The sequence below is a fragment of the Nelumbo nucifera genome, chromosome 3, assembly GCF_055504915.1.
Source record: "Nelumbo nucifera cultivar China Antique chromosome 3, China Antique-T2T, whole genome shotgun sequence".
NCBI classification, from domain to species: domain Eukaryota; kingdom Viridiplantae; phylum Streptophyta; class Magnoliopsida; order Proteales; family Nelumbonaceae; genus Nelumbo; species Nelumbo nucifera.
Window position 1 is genome coordinate 92,713,655 of NC_142651.1, and position 18,823 is coordinate 92,732,477.

General features: G+C 39.6%; 1 protein-coding gene across 14 annotated transcripts in view; it reads right to left on the reverse strand.

Annotated features, from left to right (window-relative positions):
* Window positions 1-7,667: 7,667 nt before the first annotated feature.
* LOC104609015 (putative leucine-rich repeat receptor-like serine/threonine-protein kinase At3g14840) overlaps window positions 7,668-18,823 on the reverse strand; it is a 66,313-nt gene continuing 55,157 nt past the window's right edge. For 8 of the 14 annotated variants that reach the window (XM_088900570.1, XM_088900576.1, XM_088900579.1 and 5 more), the window contains 8 exons: window positions 17,670-18,043; window positions 17,392-17,590; window positions 16,553-16,699; window positions 15,928-16,058; window positions 15,608-15,818; window positions 15,259-15,496; window positions 8,299-8,449; window positions 7,668-8,212 (listed from right to left, as the gene is read on the reverse strand). In XM_088900570.1, the coding sequence (XP_088756696.1) occupies window positions 7,817-8,212; window positions 8,299-8,449; window positions 15,259-15,496; window positions 15,608-15,818; window positions 15,928-16,058; window positions 16,553-16,699; window positions 17,392-17,590; window positions 17,670-18,043 (1,847 nt within the window). In that variant the 3' untranslated portion in view covers window positions 7,668-7,816. The remainder of the gene's footprint in view (window positions 8,213-8,298; window positions 8,450-15,258; window positions 15,497-15,607; window positions 15,819-15,927; window positions 16,059-16,552; window positions 16,700-17,391; window positions 17,591-17,669; window positions 18,044-18,823) is intronic. The other 6 variants (XM_088900571.1, XM_088900583.1, XM_088900573.1 and 3 more) reach the window with 5 other exon arrangements.

Sequence of the window (18,823 nt, forward strand, 5' to 3'; positions counted from 1 at the left end):
GGAATGTTTTCATTCTTGTTCCGCTAGCAAGTGTCACACTCGCGGATCCACTAACGCACCTGCCTTCAGTACCCTTTCTAGAAGCAGATCCTTCCCAGTTGTTGCATTGTCTTGTGGTAACCAGCATGCCCTCCCAAGGGACTGGAGTGAGCTTCGGTAAACAGCTTTCGACGGTAGGCAAAGGTCGGCCCAAGAACCACATGTCCCCTTTGCCATACTAGTCCGTTCTTCCAAATGTACTTTGTGCTGGGGGCCTGTCCCTGTTTAATCTTCTCTATCAGCCCTTCCACCAATTCGTCCCACTCCTATTCCTGGCGTAGCTCTTCCACCCACTGCGGCGACGGGCTCGAGATGGCCTGGACCTTCCCTTCAATGTAGCGGGATAGTGCATCTGTTGCGGCATTCTCCCGACCCTTCTTATATTGCAATGTGAAGTCATACCCCATGATCTTGCTGAGAAGTCATTGCTGGTAAGGAGTGGTGATCCTCTACTTGAGCAGGTATCCCAAGTTCTAATGGTCGCTCTTAACTACAAATTGCTGCCCTAGGAGATACTGTTGCCATAGTTGGATAGCTGTTACAACTGCTAAGAATTCCTTGTCGTATGTAGATCTGGCTGCATTGGCAGGGTTTAGTGCCTAGCTAAAGAAGGCTATCGGTCTCCCTTGTTGTGATAGAATGGCGCCAATGCCAGCACCTGATGCATCACACTCCAGCTCGAAGGGAGAATTGAAATCTGGTAACGCCAGTACCGAAGTGGATGTCAAGGCCTCTTTCAACCTTTGGAAAGCGTCCTCGGCTTCCGGGTTCCAGCCTCAAGCACCCTTCTTGAGCAGTCCGATCAATGGTCGAGCCAGTTTTCCATAATCCTAGACGAACTTCCGGTAGTACCCTGTAAGTCCCAGGAATCCTCTGAGTTTTGTAGGGGAGTTGGGCCTAGGCCATTTCACCATACAGTCGATTTTACTGGGATCCACTTCCACCCCACTGGCTGAAATCACATGTCCGAGGTAGCTTACCCTGTCCACCCCGAAGCAACACTTGTTTCTCTTGGCGTGCAATTTGTGGGCCTTGAGGGTTGACAGAACATGAGATGCTTGATATGTTCTTCTGTTGATCAGCTGTAGACCAAGATGTCATCTAGGAAAACCAGGACGAATTTCCTCAGAAACCCCCGAAAGACCTCGTGCATGAGTGCTTGGAAGGTGGCCAATGCATTGGACAACCCAAAGAGCATCACCAAAAATTCATAATGACCATCATGTGTTCAAAATGTTGTCCTAGGAACATCTGAGGCTTGTACTTGGATCTGATGGTAACCGGCTCAAAGGTCCAATTTGGAGAAAATCTGGGATCCGTGCAGCTCGTCCAAAAGTTTGTCGATGTTAGGCATTGGATTTGTCCTTCACTGTTATTGCATTCTGCTGCCTGTAGTCTATGTAGAATCTCCAGCCTCCATCTTTCTTCTTCACTAGTAGAATCGGTGAGGAGAACGGGCTTGCACTGGGCCGGATGATCCCATGGTTGAGCATCTCCTAGACCAGTTTCTCTATCTCCCCTTTGTGATAATGGGGATACCGATAAGGACACACACACACTGGTGCCACCCTCTGATGTAGCGGAATGGCATGGTCCAAGGCCCGTGGAGGAGGTAGACCCACTAGCTCTTCAAAGACCTCCTCGAATTCTTTTAGTACCGATTGGACCCCGGGATCAATGGTGGGCTCCGTCATGCTGTGGTTGTCTAATATCTGTAATAGGAAACAACTCCCAGAATTGCGTACCTGTCTCTCCATTCGATCCCCAACTACTGCTCTCAGCTTAGGGGGTCGGTGGCCATGCAGAAGGTGAATGCCGGCTTAGTCTTGGTATTCTAGGGAGAGGCTGTTGAAGTACCATGTGACTGGGCCTAAGGTTTGAAGCCATTGGACTCCGAGAACGGCATCCAATCCAGGCAATGATAACAAGAAGAAATCTGTAGTGATCTTGGCCCCTTGTGTCCGGATGCAAACTCCATCGCAGTGGCTCTGTCCGGATACCTGATCCCCGTTTGCTACCGTCACTCGGAACCTGGCGTCGGAAGTCAGCACCACCCTCTCCTTCATCACCACCCTTGGGTCCATGAAGTTGTGTGAAGATCCTGAGTCCACGAGAATGGTCACCGGAGGTGCCCCTACCATCCCATTTAAACGCATAGTCTGTGGGGTTTCAGCCCCGGAGATGGTTGGTGTAGGCTCTAGTTCTTCTTCCTCTAGGGTCAGACCAGGGTCATCACCTTCCTCCTCCTCCGCTTCCCAGTTGATCCACAACAACTTCTGTACCTTGCACTAGTGGCCAGGGAGATAGCGTTCCTCGTAGTTATAGCATAATCCTTTCTCCCGCCTCTCTTTCATTTCCATTGGTGTGAGACGACGAATTTCTGGAAACCTCCTTGGAGACAACCTGCTCGCTTGAGGGTCGCTTGCCATTGCAGGACGTGGTCGCAAGTGCTCCGGTCTAACGGTTCATCTTCGAGCTGCCCACTCTTCTTCCTCCAACAACACCAGGCGGAAGGCTCTAGCTAAAGTCACTGGTTTGAACTTTTCCACCCCTGCTTGTACCTCTGTTTTAAGACCCGCAATGAAACACCCGACTAGAGATTCTTCGTTCAGCCCTTTCACTCGACTGGAACTCCTCCATATACTCATGGACGGTAGAGATTTGAGAGAGTTTCGCCAACCGCCCCACATGGTTGCTTCCCAAGGGCCCGTTGAATCGAGCATCCAAGGCAGCTATAAATTGATGCCAAGTGGGCTCAGCTTGATGATCCTTGTACCAACTATACCACTCCACTGTTCATCCTTCAAACCCAAGGCTCGTCACTGCAACCCAGCTTTCCTCAGGTACCTCTTGTAGGCAGAAGTACTATTGGATGAGGAGAAGCCACCCATCCAGCCCGGTGCCTCCGAACTTCGGCAGTTCCACCTTCCATAACTTCTGCGGGGAGATGAAGCCGCTTCCTTTTGCCCCCGAGCTCTCCGTCCCCTTCCCGAAGCCACCACCAGCGGATGACCGGTTCTGGGACTCCTTCTGTTGGTCCATTCGAGAAGCGATGTAGTTTAGACGCTCCAGCATTTCAGCGAACTTCATATTCATTTCTTCACGGGATTTTTCCAAGCTTCCTATGCGACCCTCCATTGCCAGTATCTGAGCTGCCCAGGGATTCGCTTGCTCTGATACCACAATGTTAAGAACCTCTTCCCATTGCCGAGGAGAGAGCTTCGAGTTTTCCCGAGCTATGGTGAGAATCACCGCTCGAAGGAGATGACCAAAAGCGAGACCCAAGAGAATACTAATGATAAGGCAAGTTCAATCATCCGCTTCCATTATTCAATCATTTATAATCATGGGCGGTCGGAGACTATTACATTAATGATGTGACACTCAGCACAATATTAACAACCTGTACGGAGGATCAGGTGGTTGGAGAGGAATATTCGGAGTGGCTGGAGTGGCTATTGTGAGGCGGTAAGTCGGTAACGCCCCGTATCACAAAGCCGAGGCTTCGAAGGACACTCATCATGAAGAACCACTCCATCCTGTAATAAGATTTACCTAAGGTCACACTTAAGCATGAAGTAGCTAATCTTGCACATCTACCTTTTCAACGTGTGAATAATCTCATGATAAATGATTGTATTATCTGAAATTTGCTTGCAAGGAGTGAAAGTTGACTGGTAGGGTGATATAATGTCATGGAGTAAGTGCTTGAGCCTAGAATTAAGTAGTGATTTTGACTATAACCTTGTACAAAACATTACTCAAACCAATAGGACGGAAGTCCTTTGCTTCTTCAACCTGTTGCAGTTTGAGAATTGGACGAATAGTAGTTTGGTTGATCTCTCTAATTCTTTTAGGATCCCTAAAGCAGCCCTGGATGCATTCAATTAATTCATTACCAATAGTAGACCAACTGGCCTGAAGAAAGTATGCAATCCATCGAGGCCTGAATGCTTTCGACGAACCAATGCTAAAAGCTATTTTTTAATTTCTTGACTTTTTAGTATTTGACATGGCAAATTATTAGAAGCATGTTGAACAATGGCAGGCAAACCGGGGAAGTCACTAAGGCCGAGTTTGAAAGGATTACAAATGCAAGTATATAGAGTGTAAAACCTTATATTTTGTATTATTTTGCATTTGTACTCTTTCCAAACTGAGCCTAAGGAGGTCTGGGAGAGAAGAAGTAAACAAAGACTACAAGTAACTATATAGAGCAGAAAGTATGACCTATTGTGAAGGGGACCATTTGTGTTGAAGTCCTTTATGCACCGGTCACCTTCAATATGCCATTTTACTTTAGCTTGTTGTTTCCAATAACACTCTTCATAATCAAGCCGAACTTAGGCCCCGGTTGGTTTGCAGGAATAGGGATCTGGAATCGGAATCAGTAGGAATGGGGACAGGATGGGGTGGGTGGGGCCAGGTTTTGCCTGTCCCGTATCCAACCCCAAATTCAAATTCTCCACCTCATACCCACGTCAAACTCCATCAGGGCTAAAAATCCTAACCCCATCCCATTGCTGTAGGGGATTGAGATCTCCGACTTTGCCCCGCCCCACCCCGTCCATTCTTACTTGTATAGTTATTAATTTAATTTTTTATTTTTTTTGAAATCTACCTAGAATTAATTTATATTATATATTATGTAATATAATATATAATACTAATATATATATACATATATATTATGTAATATATATTACCCCGATCAGTGGTAAAAAAACCCACCCCAATCGGGGTGGGGCCCCATAGGGACAGGTGAAATTGCCATCTCTATGAATCAGAAATGGGCTATTCCGATTCCAATTGTTTGGTTGAGTAGAATGGAATTCTATTCCCATTCTTACTGGAATGACATTCCCCCATTTGAGGGAATAGTCATTCCCCCATTTGAGGGAATAGTCATTCCCTGCCCCTCCCTTGGAAATGAAATTCCATTCATGCCGATTCCAATTTTCGTTACCGTTCCTGTCTGATCCAAACAAACTATAGAAATAGACCATTCCGATTCCAATTCTAACTGTAAACCAAACAGGCCCTTATTCTTATCTAGTTTTCAACTCCAACTCAGAATCTGCGGTGTTAATATCAGACCCCAATGTTTGAATACGCGTCAACTTAGCGTCCAAAGTTTGAGTAAGGTAAGAAATTTGACCAAACTGAACTGAGCGTGTAGTTTTATAGAAATTTGAATACGGTAAGAAATTTGAATCGCCGCAAACTGTGCATAGAAAGTTTTATAGAAAGTACCTTCTATTGAAATGAAACTGTAGTTAAAGTCATCAATGGAGCATGGTCGCTAGCAATGATTGGTAGATGGATAACCGAAGCCTTTATGATATTTTTATTAATTAAGTTAAAAAATAAGTTTAATAAATAAGAATTATTTTTATTCATGATAAAAATGATATACATAATTTAAAACTAACAAAAAATGAAATTATTTTACTATTTCACAAAGATCAATAGTTTAACTTTTGGGTCAAATGTATTAACCTTAAATGTAATAAATAAATAAATAAAATTCAAGCACATGTATAATGTCATATATTTATCATATTAAGCAAAAATTAAGTGTGGCATATCAAAATTATATATATATAGTGAACATATCTATAATTCTATATTTACACTACTAATAAAAATATGAAATATAGTAGAACTTTCATTTGACTAAAATATTCACTTTGAATTTAGTCCCTATTTAGTTGTGAGGTTTAAATTGTAAATTAAACTACTACTTTTCACCTCATTCAATTCTCTCTATTTAAATGTTGCATTTTTTTGATAAATGAATAAGAAAAGATACACCAAAAAAATAAAACATTACAAAAGTTTCAATGATACTTGAAACTTCACAACTCAATCCGATTATCATATATTTGGATGAGGTGTTTATGTAATCAAATTTGGATTTGGCAATCTGCTTTCGATTAATAATTAAAAACAAAATATAAAAAATGCATAAAGCTTACAGAAATTTTTGACACATTATTATTATCATTATCATCATCTAGAATTAATTGCCACGTACAAAGCACATGCACACTTGCTAGTAACATAAGAAATATCAAATACAAAACTTTGGTCAATCATAAATTCTAGTAACAATGAAATTAATATTGGAATCTAAAACATCCACATGAAGATTTTTATACCAGTTTAACCACAGACCCCCAACTAAACTGATGGCTTCAACAATGTGTAAATGATATAGTCTTTACAAAACTGAAGAGTTTTCTTAAATTTAATTTTTTTACTTTTGTTTTAGAAATAAAGAAAACGAGCTTGTACTTGTTTAGGAGCCTTTGAAGAGGTCGAACTATAGGGGGGCTCCCTCCCCTTGACATTTCTAGACCAAGAAGCTCATGGATTGAGAAGAGAGGTAAATTTTGTTGGGCTTTGCCTTGCCAGTGTTTTCATGATTTTTGTGGGCCTAAGCAGCCCATCCAAATTCAATGGATTCTCCTGTGTATTCAAACTTTGTATTCTCTCGAAGGATTCACGTGCCCATTTTTTTTAGGCCCACACTGGATTTTGAAGAAATTGAATGTGGCAAGGCACTAGTTACACCTTCCAAATTAGAGTGGCTTGGATCCAAATCCTTGGAGGGACGATCTTTTTGAATAATTATTCCCACACCAAGATTTTTGTCCAAAACTACTTCCTTATGCTTCTGTTTTATTTGAATGATCTTCGTCTTTACCAAAAATAAATAAATAAATAAATAAATCTGACTCCACCTTCCAAAAAGGATGGGACGTTAAAGTTATCCTTAAGGAAGGGTTCATTGGTTCTTTGGATTCTGAGAAGAAAAATCAGATTTGGTGCTCACAAAATTGCTCTTTACCATTCTCACAGCCTTTTTCAGCTTTGTATTGAGATTCTCCCCATGAATAAATAGATACAACATATGGAGATATGTGATACCTATCTCCCAGGTGTGTAAATAACTTTTCTGCCCCTTTTAATAATGGATTTTTATGACTAAAACAGTCATTAACTAATTTACCTGGAAAATAAAAAAAAAAACATGGGTAAATACACTTACCCGAGTATATAAATAACTTCCCGGAAAGCAAATGAGGCCTAATAGGTAATTTATCAGAATTACTGTTTAATTGCTCTCTAAGTCTCTCAATCTCTTGCATACCTTTTGTGCTCTCATTGTCAATCTCTTGTGGGTTCAAAACTAGAGGTTTATATTTCAATTCTTGTGAATGGTTTTCCGAAGGCTCTTAAATTTCTTCCTCGTCACTTCCGTTTTGCATTGTTCCATCCTGTCAAGAATATCCAACCTTATTTTACAACATTCATAGTCATGCCCTATCCTCCCACAAAGACTAATGAATTGAGGGAGTCACTCATAAATTGCTAATGAGATGAAAGATGAAAGCCATTCATGAAATGTGATGTTGAGCATTAAATTACCATATAAATTTGCTTTCCAAAATCGCCCATGTTTTGAAACTATGTTGAACCTGGTCACTGGTGCTGCTCTCAGTATGGAAAATATTATTCAAGTAGTTCACAAGACGATGAAAATATTCAAACTTACGATAATCCCATAATTTATTTTTCGATCATAAGTTTGTTTAAATTTTCTATAACTCACACTAAGGAGATTTTCATAAAAGCTTCCCAGAACTTCTGTATACTCATCTTTCACAGAACCCCAAGTGTCTGATCTTTGTAGGGAAAAATGAAGATCGTGAATACAAATGCAAAACATATACATACAATGTACAAAGAAGAACAATCCAGAAGTCATAAACTACTGCACTCTTTCATTCAGATATTCACATCCCAGTCTGACTGGGAAGAGATGATAGGGCGATGTGGAAGACTTACTAGTCTGTGGCTCACCTATCAAGTGGCTATGCATATCACTCTCACTGTTGCTATTTTCATTCTGTTGATAATGATCCATCACAGTCCCAACACTCGAATCATGACTGGACATACTTGTATCTAAAACAAATTCTTGAACAGTGGTTTGGCCTTCAAGCATTCTCACCACAGTAGACATGGTAGGCCTAACTGATGCAGATGCATTGGTGCATAGAAAAGCCACATTAATCACTGTTATAACCTCATCTTTGTTGAATTCAGGTCCCAACCTTGGATCTACTAGATGCATCAAATTTCCTTTCTCTTTTAGAATGAGGGCCTAAAATGGAAAAAGATGAATAGGCATTAATTCGTAGAAATCTGCTTACACTAAACAATAGAAAAAAAAGTTAAAGTACAAGTTACCCAATCAAGAAGATAATCGCATTCTTCCTTTCCCAAAAAACTAGTGTTGCTTCTCCCACTGACAATTTCCAAGGCAACAACTCCAAAACTATAAACATCTGCTTTATCTGTCAAACGACCCCTCATTGCATACTCTGGTGCCATATATCCACTGAAATTCAAGATTAACATACATTATATATCCCCCACTAAGATCATACCCACACAAAAGATTCAGTGGTGTATGTAAAGAACATTAATGTGGTCCCCACCTTGTTTATGTTCGTTTATTTATGTTTAGTTTTAGTCAGTAATTATTTTTCAGTTGGTAGTTATTGGTAGTTATTCTCTTTTCATTGTTTATGTAAACAGTAGGGGTAATTCAGGCTTTTCCCCTATTCTTAATTGTTAATATAAATTGCTGTGGGGCGACAATCATAGACATAACCCACAATTCTGTTGACTTCTCTTCGTCTTCTTCTTTTCTTCTCTCTTCTTATTCTCTAACTGACTGCAGTCCTACTTTACAACTTGGTATTAGAGCCAACCTAGGGCTTCTCATGTTAGTCTAATCAGGCCGACTACATGAGAACTTCCTAGGGTTGGAAGTTCCAGCAGAAAGAAGATCATCGGCTGATCCTTGGAGGTTGCTGGCAGTGTGCGGCTGCTACTCAAGGGACTGTAGAGCCTTGGAGAGATCCAGTGATCAGGAAGAATTAGAAGGGTAGAATCCTCAAGATTAGGGTTCAGACATCAGTTTGAAGGTGGCAGCCAGACTTTTTTCTGAAGTTTATTTTTTTGAGATCGATCTGAAAAGAAGCCTTTTTTTATTATTCTGAGATGTGTGCGGCTGGGAAATCTTCTCTTTTCTCCTTGGTTTTAGGGTTTTAATCCCAGGACTAATTGTAGATCAAGAGAAAACCCTAAAACTCAAGATTTGTTAATTCTGGGGCAGTAGTTGGACCTGTTTCACCATTCCAGACTAAGTGATTTAGTTTTCTGGAAATCTAGCAGAGCTGTTCTAATATTTCTGGGTAGTTGCCGAACCTAATTCGCCCTCCTAGGTTGGCTGTTAACAAATTCTGGATGCGGTTTCACTTATCTCAGTGCTAAAAAGAGTGTTATTTGACCAATAACTTGACAAGAATGGAGTTTAAGAATCAAGGGGAAGGTGTTTTGGGGGCTGGTGGTTCTGATAACATGTCTGAGAACACATTTCAGATTACAACTGTCAAGTTTGGCGGATCAAATTACTTGGAATGGGCCCGATCAGCCATGATGGCCCTTGGGGGTAGAGGAAAACTGAACTATTTGTTGGGGGATGTGAAGGAACCAACTAAGGAGGACATGACCTATGCCAAATGGGTTCAGGAGAACTATTTGGTTATGACATGGTTGTGCAACTCCATGCAGCCTCACATCAACAAAAATTATTTGTGGGCAAAAACAACTAAGGAAATTTGGGACATGAAAAAAAACCTATTCCCAACCTTTTATGCTAGGACTTATGAGCTGAAATGTGAAGTGAACAACCTTAAGCAAGGAGAGAAACCAGTCTCAGTTTACTTCTCAACCTTGAAATCCCTGTGGCATGAAATTGACCACCTAGAGACAATTGAGTGGGAAAGTCAAAAGGATGCACAAATTTATAGAAAGCAAGTTGAAACTAATAGGGTGTTTGAATTCCTGGCTGGTCTGAATTCTGAATATGATATTGTGAGACAACTTCTCACGAGAAAAAGTGTGACCTTATCACAAGCCTACTCCTTAGTGCACAGTGGAGAAAGTAGGAGAAAAGTTATATTGCAACATCAACCTTTTGAATCAGCCTTGGCAGCAGTCAAACCAAAGTTTGGGGGTGATAAGGAGAGGGATATGAAGAAGGAAGATAAGAGGGAGCTAGTATGTGAATATTGCAAGAAACCAAAGCATACTAAAGGCACCTGTTGGAAGTTACATCCTCATCTAGTTCCAGCAAAGCTCAGAAACAAAAGGGGAAATTCTAATGTAACTGCTACTACTGATGGAGCATCCTCATCAAACACAAGAGCTACATCCCTAGACACCTTAGTTGCTGTCCGGGCTGCTCTGACTTAGTTGGAGAGTGAAGTTGGCAATTCAACACCATTGTCTCAGCCATCAGTCACAACTTCTATTACTCCCACTTCAGTTTTTGCTCATTCAGGTACACGAGACTCAACTTATCATGCCTCAGGCCTAGGTAACACTGAACCTTGTTGGGTAATAGACTCAGGTGCATCTGATCACATGACTAGCTTGCCTACATTGTTTACTACCTATCACTTATCTTCTAGTAGAGACAAAGTGTCTATTGCTAATGGCTCTCTTGTTCCCATTTCTGGCAAGGGAGACATCAAATTGTCTAATGCCATTTCTTTGTCTTCAGTTTTGCATGTTCCTAAACTTAGTACTAATTTGCTTTCTGTTAATATTGTCACTAAAACCCAAAATTGTTTAGTGACATTTCTTTCTGATCGATGTGTTTTTCAGGATTTGGAGACAAGGAAGGTGATTGGGATTGGCCGTGAAACAAATAGAATCTACCTGCTTGAAGGGAACTCACATGGGGAAGAGAGTGAAGTTGGGAGATCTTTTGTTTCTCAGTCTATTGGTTAGGTTATGCTTTGGCATAACTGGTTAGGTCATTTATCTTTTAGGTATTTGAAAAGTTTATTTCCTAGTTTGTTTGAGTCAGTTCAAATGTCCAATTTGAAATGTGAAAGTTGTGAGATTGCAAAGCACTGTAGAACAACCTATTCCTTGAGTAATAAAAGAAGTAGTATTCCTTTTGAAATTGTGCATACTGATGTTTGGAAACCTAATCATATCACTGCTATGGGGGGGTACAGATATTTTTTGTTGTTTGTTGATGACTGTACTCGCTTTTCATGGGTTTACCTTGTGCATTCTCGAGATGAGGTTCCTACTTTAACCAGATCTTTCATCAGATGATTTTAACCCAGTTTGGGGTCAAAATCAAAATTTTCAGATCCAATAATGCGAAAGAGTATTTTGCCAAACCCTTAGCTCATATTTCCTTGACCATGTGATTATCGATCAGAGTATCTGTCATCATACACCTCAGCAAAATGGGGTTGCTAAGAGGAAGAATAGACATATATTGGAGGTGGTTAGAAGCACTATGTTTAACTCCAATGTGCCTATAAGATTCTGGGGAGATGCCATTGATACAGCTGTATATCTCATCAACCAAGTTCCTTCACGGGTTCTAGACATGAAAGTTCCATTCACCCTCTTATATCCTGATAAAGAGTTGTTCACTATTCCCCTCAAGACCATTGGATGTACTTGCTTTGTTCAGACCCTTGGACCTCATCGTTCCAAAGTTGATCCTAGAGCCTCAAAAATGCATTTTCTTTGGTTATGCACAAACTCAAAAGGGATATTGTTGCTATAAACCTACTTCTGGAAGGAGGTTTGTCTCTATGGATGTCACTTTCTTTGAGGATGTATGTTATTATCCTAGGGTTTCTTCTCAGGGGGAGAGTAGTGAGGTGGGGGTTAATTCATTAGAAATTCCATTACTTGTCCCAATCACTTAAGGAAAGTGTAGTGAGGAAAGTTGTCAGAGGTGTCGGGATTTGAGAATTTATCACAGACAGTGGAGGTAGGTTGATTTCAGTCATCAGCAGTCTAGGCCAGCTCCAGTTCCTTATGCAAATCCAGATCCAGGTACCACAATTCCTCCATCTTCCATTACAGATGAGATACCTTCCATTGTTGAGCCTTCACCTCCATTTGATGACCTTGATCTTCCCATTGCAATCCATAAAGGGAAACATCATTGTACCTCATCTATGGCTCATAACATGACTCTATCAATAGAATCTGGCAAAACAGACTTCAAAGAAACTCCATTAGGTGGTCCAAGACTCCTATCAAGTATATTCCATTCACCTCATGGCCACTCCCAATCATCCTCTGGGATTTTAGGTCTTGAAAAACACAATGGATAGGAAAAAAGGTTATGCAACAATTCATAGATTTAGTTAAGCTACTAACAGATAAAAGGTTGGTATTAAGCTTGGGGACATGAAGAACAGAGGATAAAATAAGTGTGCTAGAGGCTTTGATATCTCCTTTGCCAGATATGGGAGCAAGAGACCCATCAGCAAGGGATATCTTCTCTCTACCAGAGAGGAGATGATATGTACAAAAGAGGTTAAATAAACTGGTCATATGGCCTGATGCACTAGAGTCAATAATCCAAGGGATTTTATGATTACCTAAAATCGTAGCATGATTTGCAGAAGCACGAGTACCTAAGTGAGCAAATGCAGATGATGACGTGTTGCCTTAAGGGTTGGATTCTGAAACAGTGGTCTCAAGTGATTAAGTAACCTCCTATACTTTTCAAACTCTGCCCTTACTGCTGCCAGCTGGTCTTTCTTCACTTTCCTTGTTTCCACCCTCAAGCACAGTGGCAACATTAGCATTCCTAGTTAGACCATTCTTCCTAAAGTTGTTGTTATTGTTGTCAAGGTTCAAAGTATCGATATGATACGCCCCATATCGAGTGTATCGTATTGTATCTTTTGGTCTTGATACACCTACCTATAGGTGTTTCGGGACCCCCATTTATTTCAATAAAAAACACTTAAAAATCATCTCCAGAAATCAAGTTTTGAAAAGAAAAACTAAAAAAAAGCATTGAGCGGTGAGTTTTTAATACCGATACGCCCCTGCCGATACACAAGGGCGTATCGATACTTTGAACCATGATTGTTGTTGTTTCGAAACTTGTTCAAGAGATGATCTAGATGAAGTTTCCAACAAGTGTCCTTAGTATGCTTCGACTTCTTGCAGTATTCACATATTACTTCCTTCTTTTGAATCGGCCCCTTCGGCTTTATTCCAACATGTGCAAAGTGTTCTGTAGGTGGTCCTTGTAACTGTACTTGCTGCCTACTCCCTTCACTACTTACCATAGCATATGCTTGGGCAAGAGTGACCTCATCTTTGGCCAGGATGTTCTGCCTAGTAATATCGAACTCAGGGTTGAGTCTTGTGAGAAACTCAAACACCCTATTTCGTTCCACCAGTTTTCTAAATGTCTCTACATCTTTACTACTATCTCATACAACTGTCTCCATAACATCAATTTCCTACCATAGTGACTTCAACATGGAGTAATAAACTGCTACACTCTTCTCCCCCTGTCTCAGATTGTTCACATCACTCTTCAGCTTATAGGCTCTTGCAACATTTAACTTCTGTGAATATGTTTCTGTGATACTATCCCAAATCTCCTTGGTTGACATCATCCAGAGGTAATGCTGACTTATATGGGGCTGCATAGAGTTGACCAACCACCTAATCACTATGTAGTTCTCCTGCATCCATTTCTCATATGCAGGGTCTATCTCTGCAGGTTTCACCTTACTACCTGTGAGATACCCTAGTTTACCTCTACTGCAAACATAAATCCGTATGGACTGTGCCTAGGCTAGATAATTGGTTCCATCTAGTTTAATTGTAGTTACACCAGTCAAAAAGGAATCTACCGAACCAACCCCGGATACCGGCATCTGCTTCATTCACTTCTAGATTGCTCCATTGATCAAATGAAAATCAAAAACCTACTTTTTTGTCTTTATAGACCTAGTTGAGGTCAGTACAGTTCCTAGAGGTTCAAAAACTAAGGTTTCACAACAACCGGCTGTCGGGGAGGAAGAGAGAAGAAATAGCCGCTCCTACCAAAGCTTCCCAACCCTCTTCAAATCTCAACCACACACTTCTGGGGATCAAACTACACCTCCCAAGCCCTGAGCGCTACACCCAACTCTTCTCCTTAACCTATAACTTGAAATCTCTCTAGTCAGCTAGGGTTTTGGGCAGAAGAATTACAACTCCAATTCCTAGCAATTTTAGGCCAGATTTTAACTCTCCAAATCCTCTACCAACTAGGCAAATAGTCCTCTGATTGATCAGCAGCTTATCTCTCCATACACTCTTCTAATTGAAGGGTGTATGGGAAAAAAGGAGAACAAGAAAAGAGGAAGAACTACTTTGATACCGAGATGTGAATCTGTCCTTCAAATCTGATATAAAACTGATAAAAAAATAAGAAAAGTGAGAGAAAAAAGAAGGTTACAGCAGAATAGAATAAGATGGAAAAGAAGAAGAGAAAAGAGAAGAGAGTTCGATGGGTTTCTCTCTCCCTTCACTAATCTTTTATTAATCTTAATAAATTATGCTAATTGCAAGTCTGCCCTTTAAGTGGGCGGCCAGAAGAGCAAGAACTTAAAAGAAATTAAAAAGAGATTAACAGGCCCATTAACTCATAAAACAGATAGAACACTACTTAAACATAAAACAAATATTAGGGCCCATTCAGCCCAGTCTCTCTACAGTAGCTTCTACCAAGAATGGTTCTCATAAAAGTCTAGTTTTATTTTTATGAGATTAACATATATTATATATGCCCTACTAAGATCATACCCATACACAAAAAAGATTCAATAATGTGCCTTCTACCAGAGAATAGTTCTCATAAAAGTCTACTTCAATTTTCTGCATAATAAATTTCCATGCAACTTAAACCAGTAAAGATTTCTATCGGTATTGTTCTAAAAAAGGGCAGCCCAGTGCACGGAGGCTCCAGCCAATGTGGGGTCTGGGGAGAGACAGATGTATGTAGCCTTGCCCCTGCACATACAGAGAGGTTGTTTCCAAGATTTGAACCCTAGTCACCCAGGCCGCAATGGAGCAGCCCAAGTGTTGCGCCAAGGCCCACCCTCTTGCTATGGGTATAGTTCTCAAAAGATCAAATATAATTCAGAAAAATTGGCGAATCTCTTCCAATGAAAAAAAATCGTTAAGTTCACAGAATTAATATAATATTTTCCCTATTCACTAAGAATACAAAGAAGTATGTTAAACAATAAATTATGAATAAATTATGACATTTAATGCAGAATGTGGAGTATAGTAACTCACTAGGTTCCAGCTACTCGAGTGCTTAAGTGAGTCTTCTCTTCTGGATCAAGCTTAGCCAAGCCAAAGTCAGATATTTTAGGATGAAGATCTTTACCAAGCAGTACATTAGTAGCTTTGATGTCCCTATGAACAATCTTCAACCTTGATTCTTCATGGAGATAAGCTAAACCTTTAGCTATTCCAACACATATTTTGTGCCGTGTTCTCCAATCCAATTTTAATTGGCATTCTTCTGGCCCTTCATATCATCAGATCAAAACAAATTAGAAAAGTAATCTTCTAGAAACAGAATCTACCAATTCCAATACAAAAGTAAACATGCAATTTAAGAAAATGGCACTCAAGTTACCAAATAAAGCGCGGGCAAGACTGTTATTTTCCATGTACTCGTATACTAGCAATAATTGATTTCCTTCCACACAGCATCCATAAAGGTTTACAAGGTGAGGGTGTTGGAGAGCAGAAATAATGCCAATCTCATTCACAAATTCACGAGTTCCTTGTTTTGATTTTGAAGAAAGCTGCTTTACTGCTATCATGGTGCCATCAGATAGAAGACCCTACACTTGCAGGAAGGTTGGGTTTATTGTATGCAAAATTCAAATGAAAGAAATGAATACATTTGATGACAGAGAATTAGGTTATTCTAAATTTTTCTTTTTAGAATACCTTATAAACAGGTCCAAAGCCACCTTCTCCTATCTTGTTTGCAGCATCAAAATTGTTTGTGGCAACCTTAATTTGTGTCAAGGTAAAGGAACTAGTATGTAGGTCTAGACCAGTCAGATCTGTCCAAGGAGCTAAAAATGGATGTTATATGTCTCTTAATAAGCTAAAAATTGATTTCTGCCTAGTATGTTGCATGTAAACCAGAAAAGTCCAAATCATGAGATTGTGAAATCATGTCTGAATAAAAAATCAAAAGATAAAAAGAAACAGAATATCCAAAAATAAGAAATGCATGTAGGTATTCCTTCGTCTTTTGATGGAATAGCATGAAATCTAAAACATAATCTTCAAAGGAAAAACCAAATGCATAGAATTTCAAGAAAAGTATGAAGAAGTATATGAAATAGATAGAAAAACTTTCAAGAAAACACCAAGGACAAATTGGTAACTCTCTGTAGAAGAGTAATTTCTTATATGGTAAATTCTCACTCATTTCTGATGATACCAGTGAAGCATATGAGTTTTCGTTGCTGCCCCCCCCCCAATCCTCTTACCATCATCTCCACCCTCCTAACTATATTAAAAAACAGAACAAAACTGGTAAGATATTGCCAGTTGCTCCCACCTTGATCCATTGTGTTTTTGTGACCCAGATAGCCTCTCCACCAAAGGAAACCCAGAACAAAGAAGATAAGCCCTGCTATGGAAACCACAATTCCAGCCACAGTACCTGTAGATATCTTCTTTTCACCTTCTAGAGGAGGATGGAAATCTGTACAAGCAAACAATATCATCATGCTAATCAAATATTAGATGATTGTTCAAAGAATATATACATAATAATTGGTGCAACAGCATACTGAAAAACCAATTCCGAAAAGAAAGTATTCCATTAAACTGAAAGAAAGAAAGAAAGAAAATAGAAATACAAATGATAGGAAACATCCAAAAAGACGATCAATATCAGATCCATATTCTCTAACAAGTCAATCCTCTTGAAAGGCCCATGTTTATTGGATTTTTTCAAATTCTTTTCCACATTTATTGAACAGAAGAATATCAGAACTCCTGTATTTGAATGCCATTTTTCATGACTTTTTTATATTGACTAAAACACCATTACCCAACGTTGATTCAAGCTATCTGGGGTCTTGGGAGGAGTGGACTGGATATAGACCCAACTTTTGGCTCTTTTTTTGCATAAAGTGGCCTCTCTCAGACTTGAGCCCACATTCTTACGCTTATCAGCCCAAGATTTTACTATTACATCAAGCAATGGCCCCTACCTTTTAATATCGAGTTTAAACTAGGGAAAACAAGCATGAAAGTTGGAGTGATCCAATTTAAATCAAATAATGCAGATAGTAACATAAAATCACTATATTTAACTTGAGAGACTCGTATTAGAAACAAGACCAGAAAATTCAAAACATAACAATAGGAAGCTTTTCAAAGCAAACTTACTAGGTACCACAGAGATGGCAGATATGAGAGGACCATAGGTTCCTGGAGAAGGTATTCTTGTTGTCCCTTTCCCAGCCCAATAGAAGCGGATTTCTAACATGTGACTTCTTACATCTACCAAGGGAAATTTTTTCACAACTGCCTTCCAAGCTCCACCTGCTTCGTCTACTATATTGAAATCTTTCAGCACTAATTCTTCCTGCATTATGCTTCATCTTAGTTAAACCTGACTTCTATAGACTTTTGAAAGTTTATAACTATATGACATGCTTGAGCACCTGAATATAAACATCAAATACACGCCTTGCAAAGCCAGTATGGTTTCTGTCACTTGTAAACATGATCTCCGCAAAATGAAGGCTCACAGTGTAACTCCCAGTCAGAAGACAGTATACTATATAAGTGAGAGAGATGGGAGAAATGCGTGCTGTTGTGTATAATAAAGCATCATTCAATAAGAGTTCAGAGGCATTGGTCACTATAAAGTTATCTTTAGGATTTTTATTGTCTGTGAAGCTACCAGTGCTGCTAAATGCCCAATTGTTAACAGCAAAGTATTTTGCAGGTCCACCAACATCTTCATCAGCTTCATATTTGCTGCCATTAAATTCTCTCTCTTTTCCACCACAATTTATATGGAGCTCATATAATTCTAGCACCAAGGAGAAATAGATTAGAACTAACTGGACAGAACCAAGGAAAGATAGCATAGTCAAAATTGTCTAGTATAATCCAATTAAAAGCTGATGGTTAAGTAAAACCATATTACAGAAGATTTCTCGTATGTTTAGGCAATAGCTTGTCCAAAATAATAGTGACAACCTTCCACATTTTCTTTTTCATCCAACTATGGATGTGCATTCAAGAAAGTCTTTCAAGAAAAAGAGTGTTGGCTTCTTACTTCCCCCTTTCTTGCATTGTAAATTTCCAGCCGTTGAACTCAGAATACATATATACATACATACATTCCTATTTTTGATTGATTACATGAAAATTGTATTGAAGTCTTGAAGATGAAGAGAATTAGTAGGTATAGTTACCTAGGCTTCCAAAAGTGACAACTGAATAACATGGGGAATATAAGAAACACATGCATAAAAATCCCAATAGTGACAACTGAATAACATGGGGAATATAAAAGTTTTGAGATAATTTGATGTTGTAGTGGTCAGGGGCCAACAATTCCATCAGATGTTTATAAACCAAAAGTAGATATCTTAAATCAGTATTTCCTTTGTATTAGGCTTCCCAGAGTTTGAGTTCTATTTTTATCTGTAAGAACAAACTACAGAACAGGGATAAAAGGTGAAAAAGTGAAGAAAGTTTAGATGCTTCTCTTGCATCTCAACCATTAATGTGGAAAAGCATCTCTTTAACTTGTAATGGTTTAGGACAATTGCCATTACGACTAGAGAGAGAGAGAGAGAGAGAG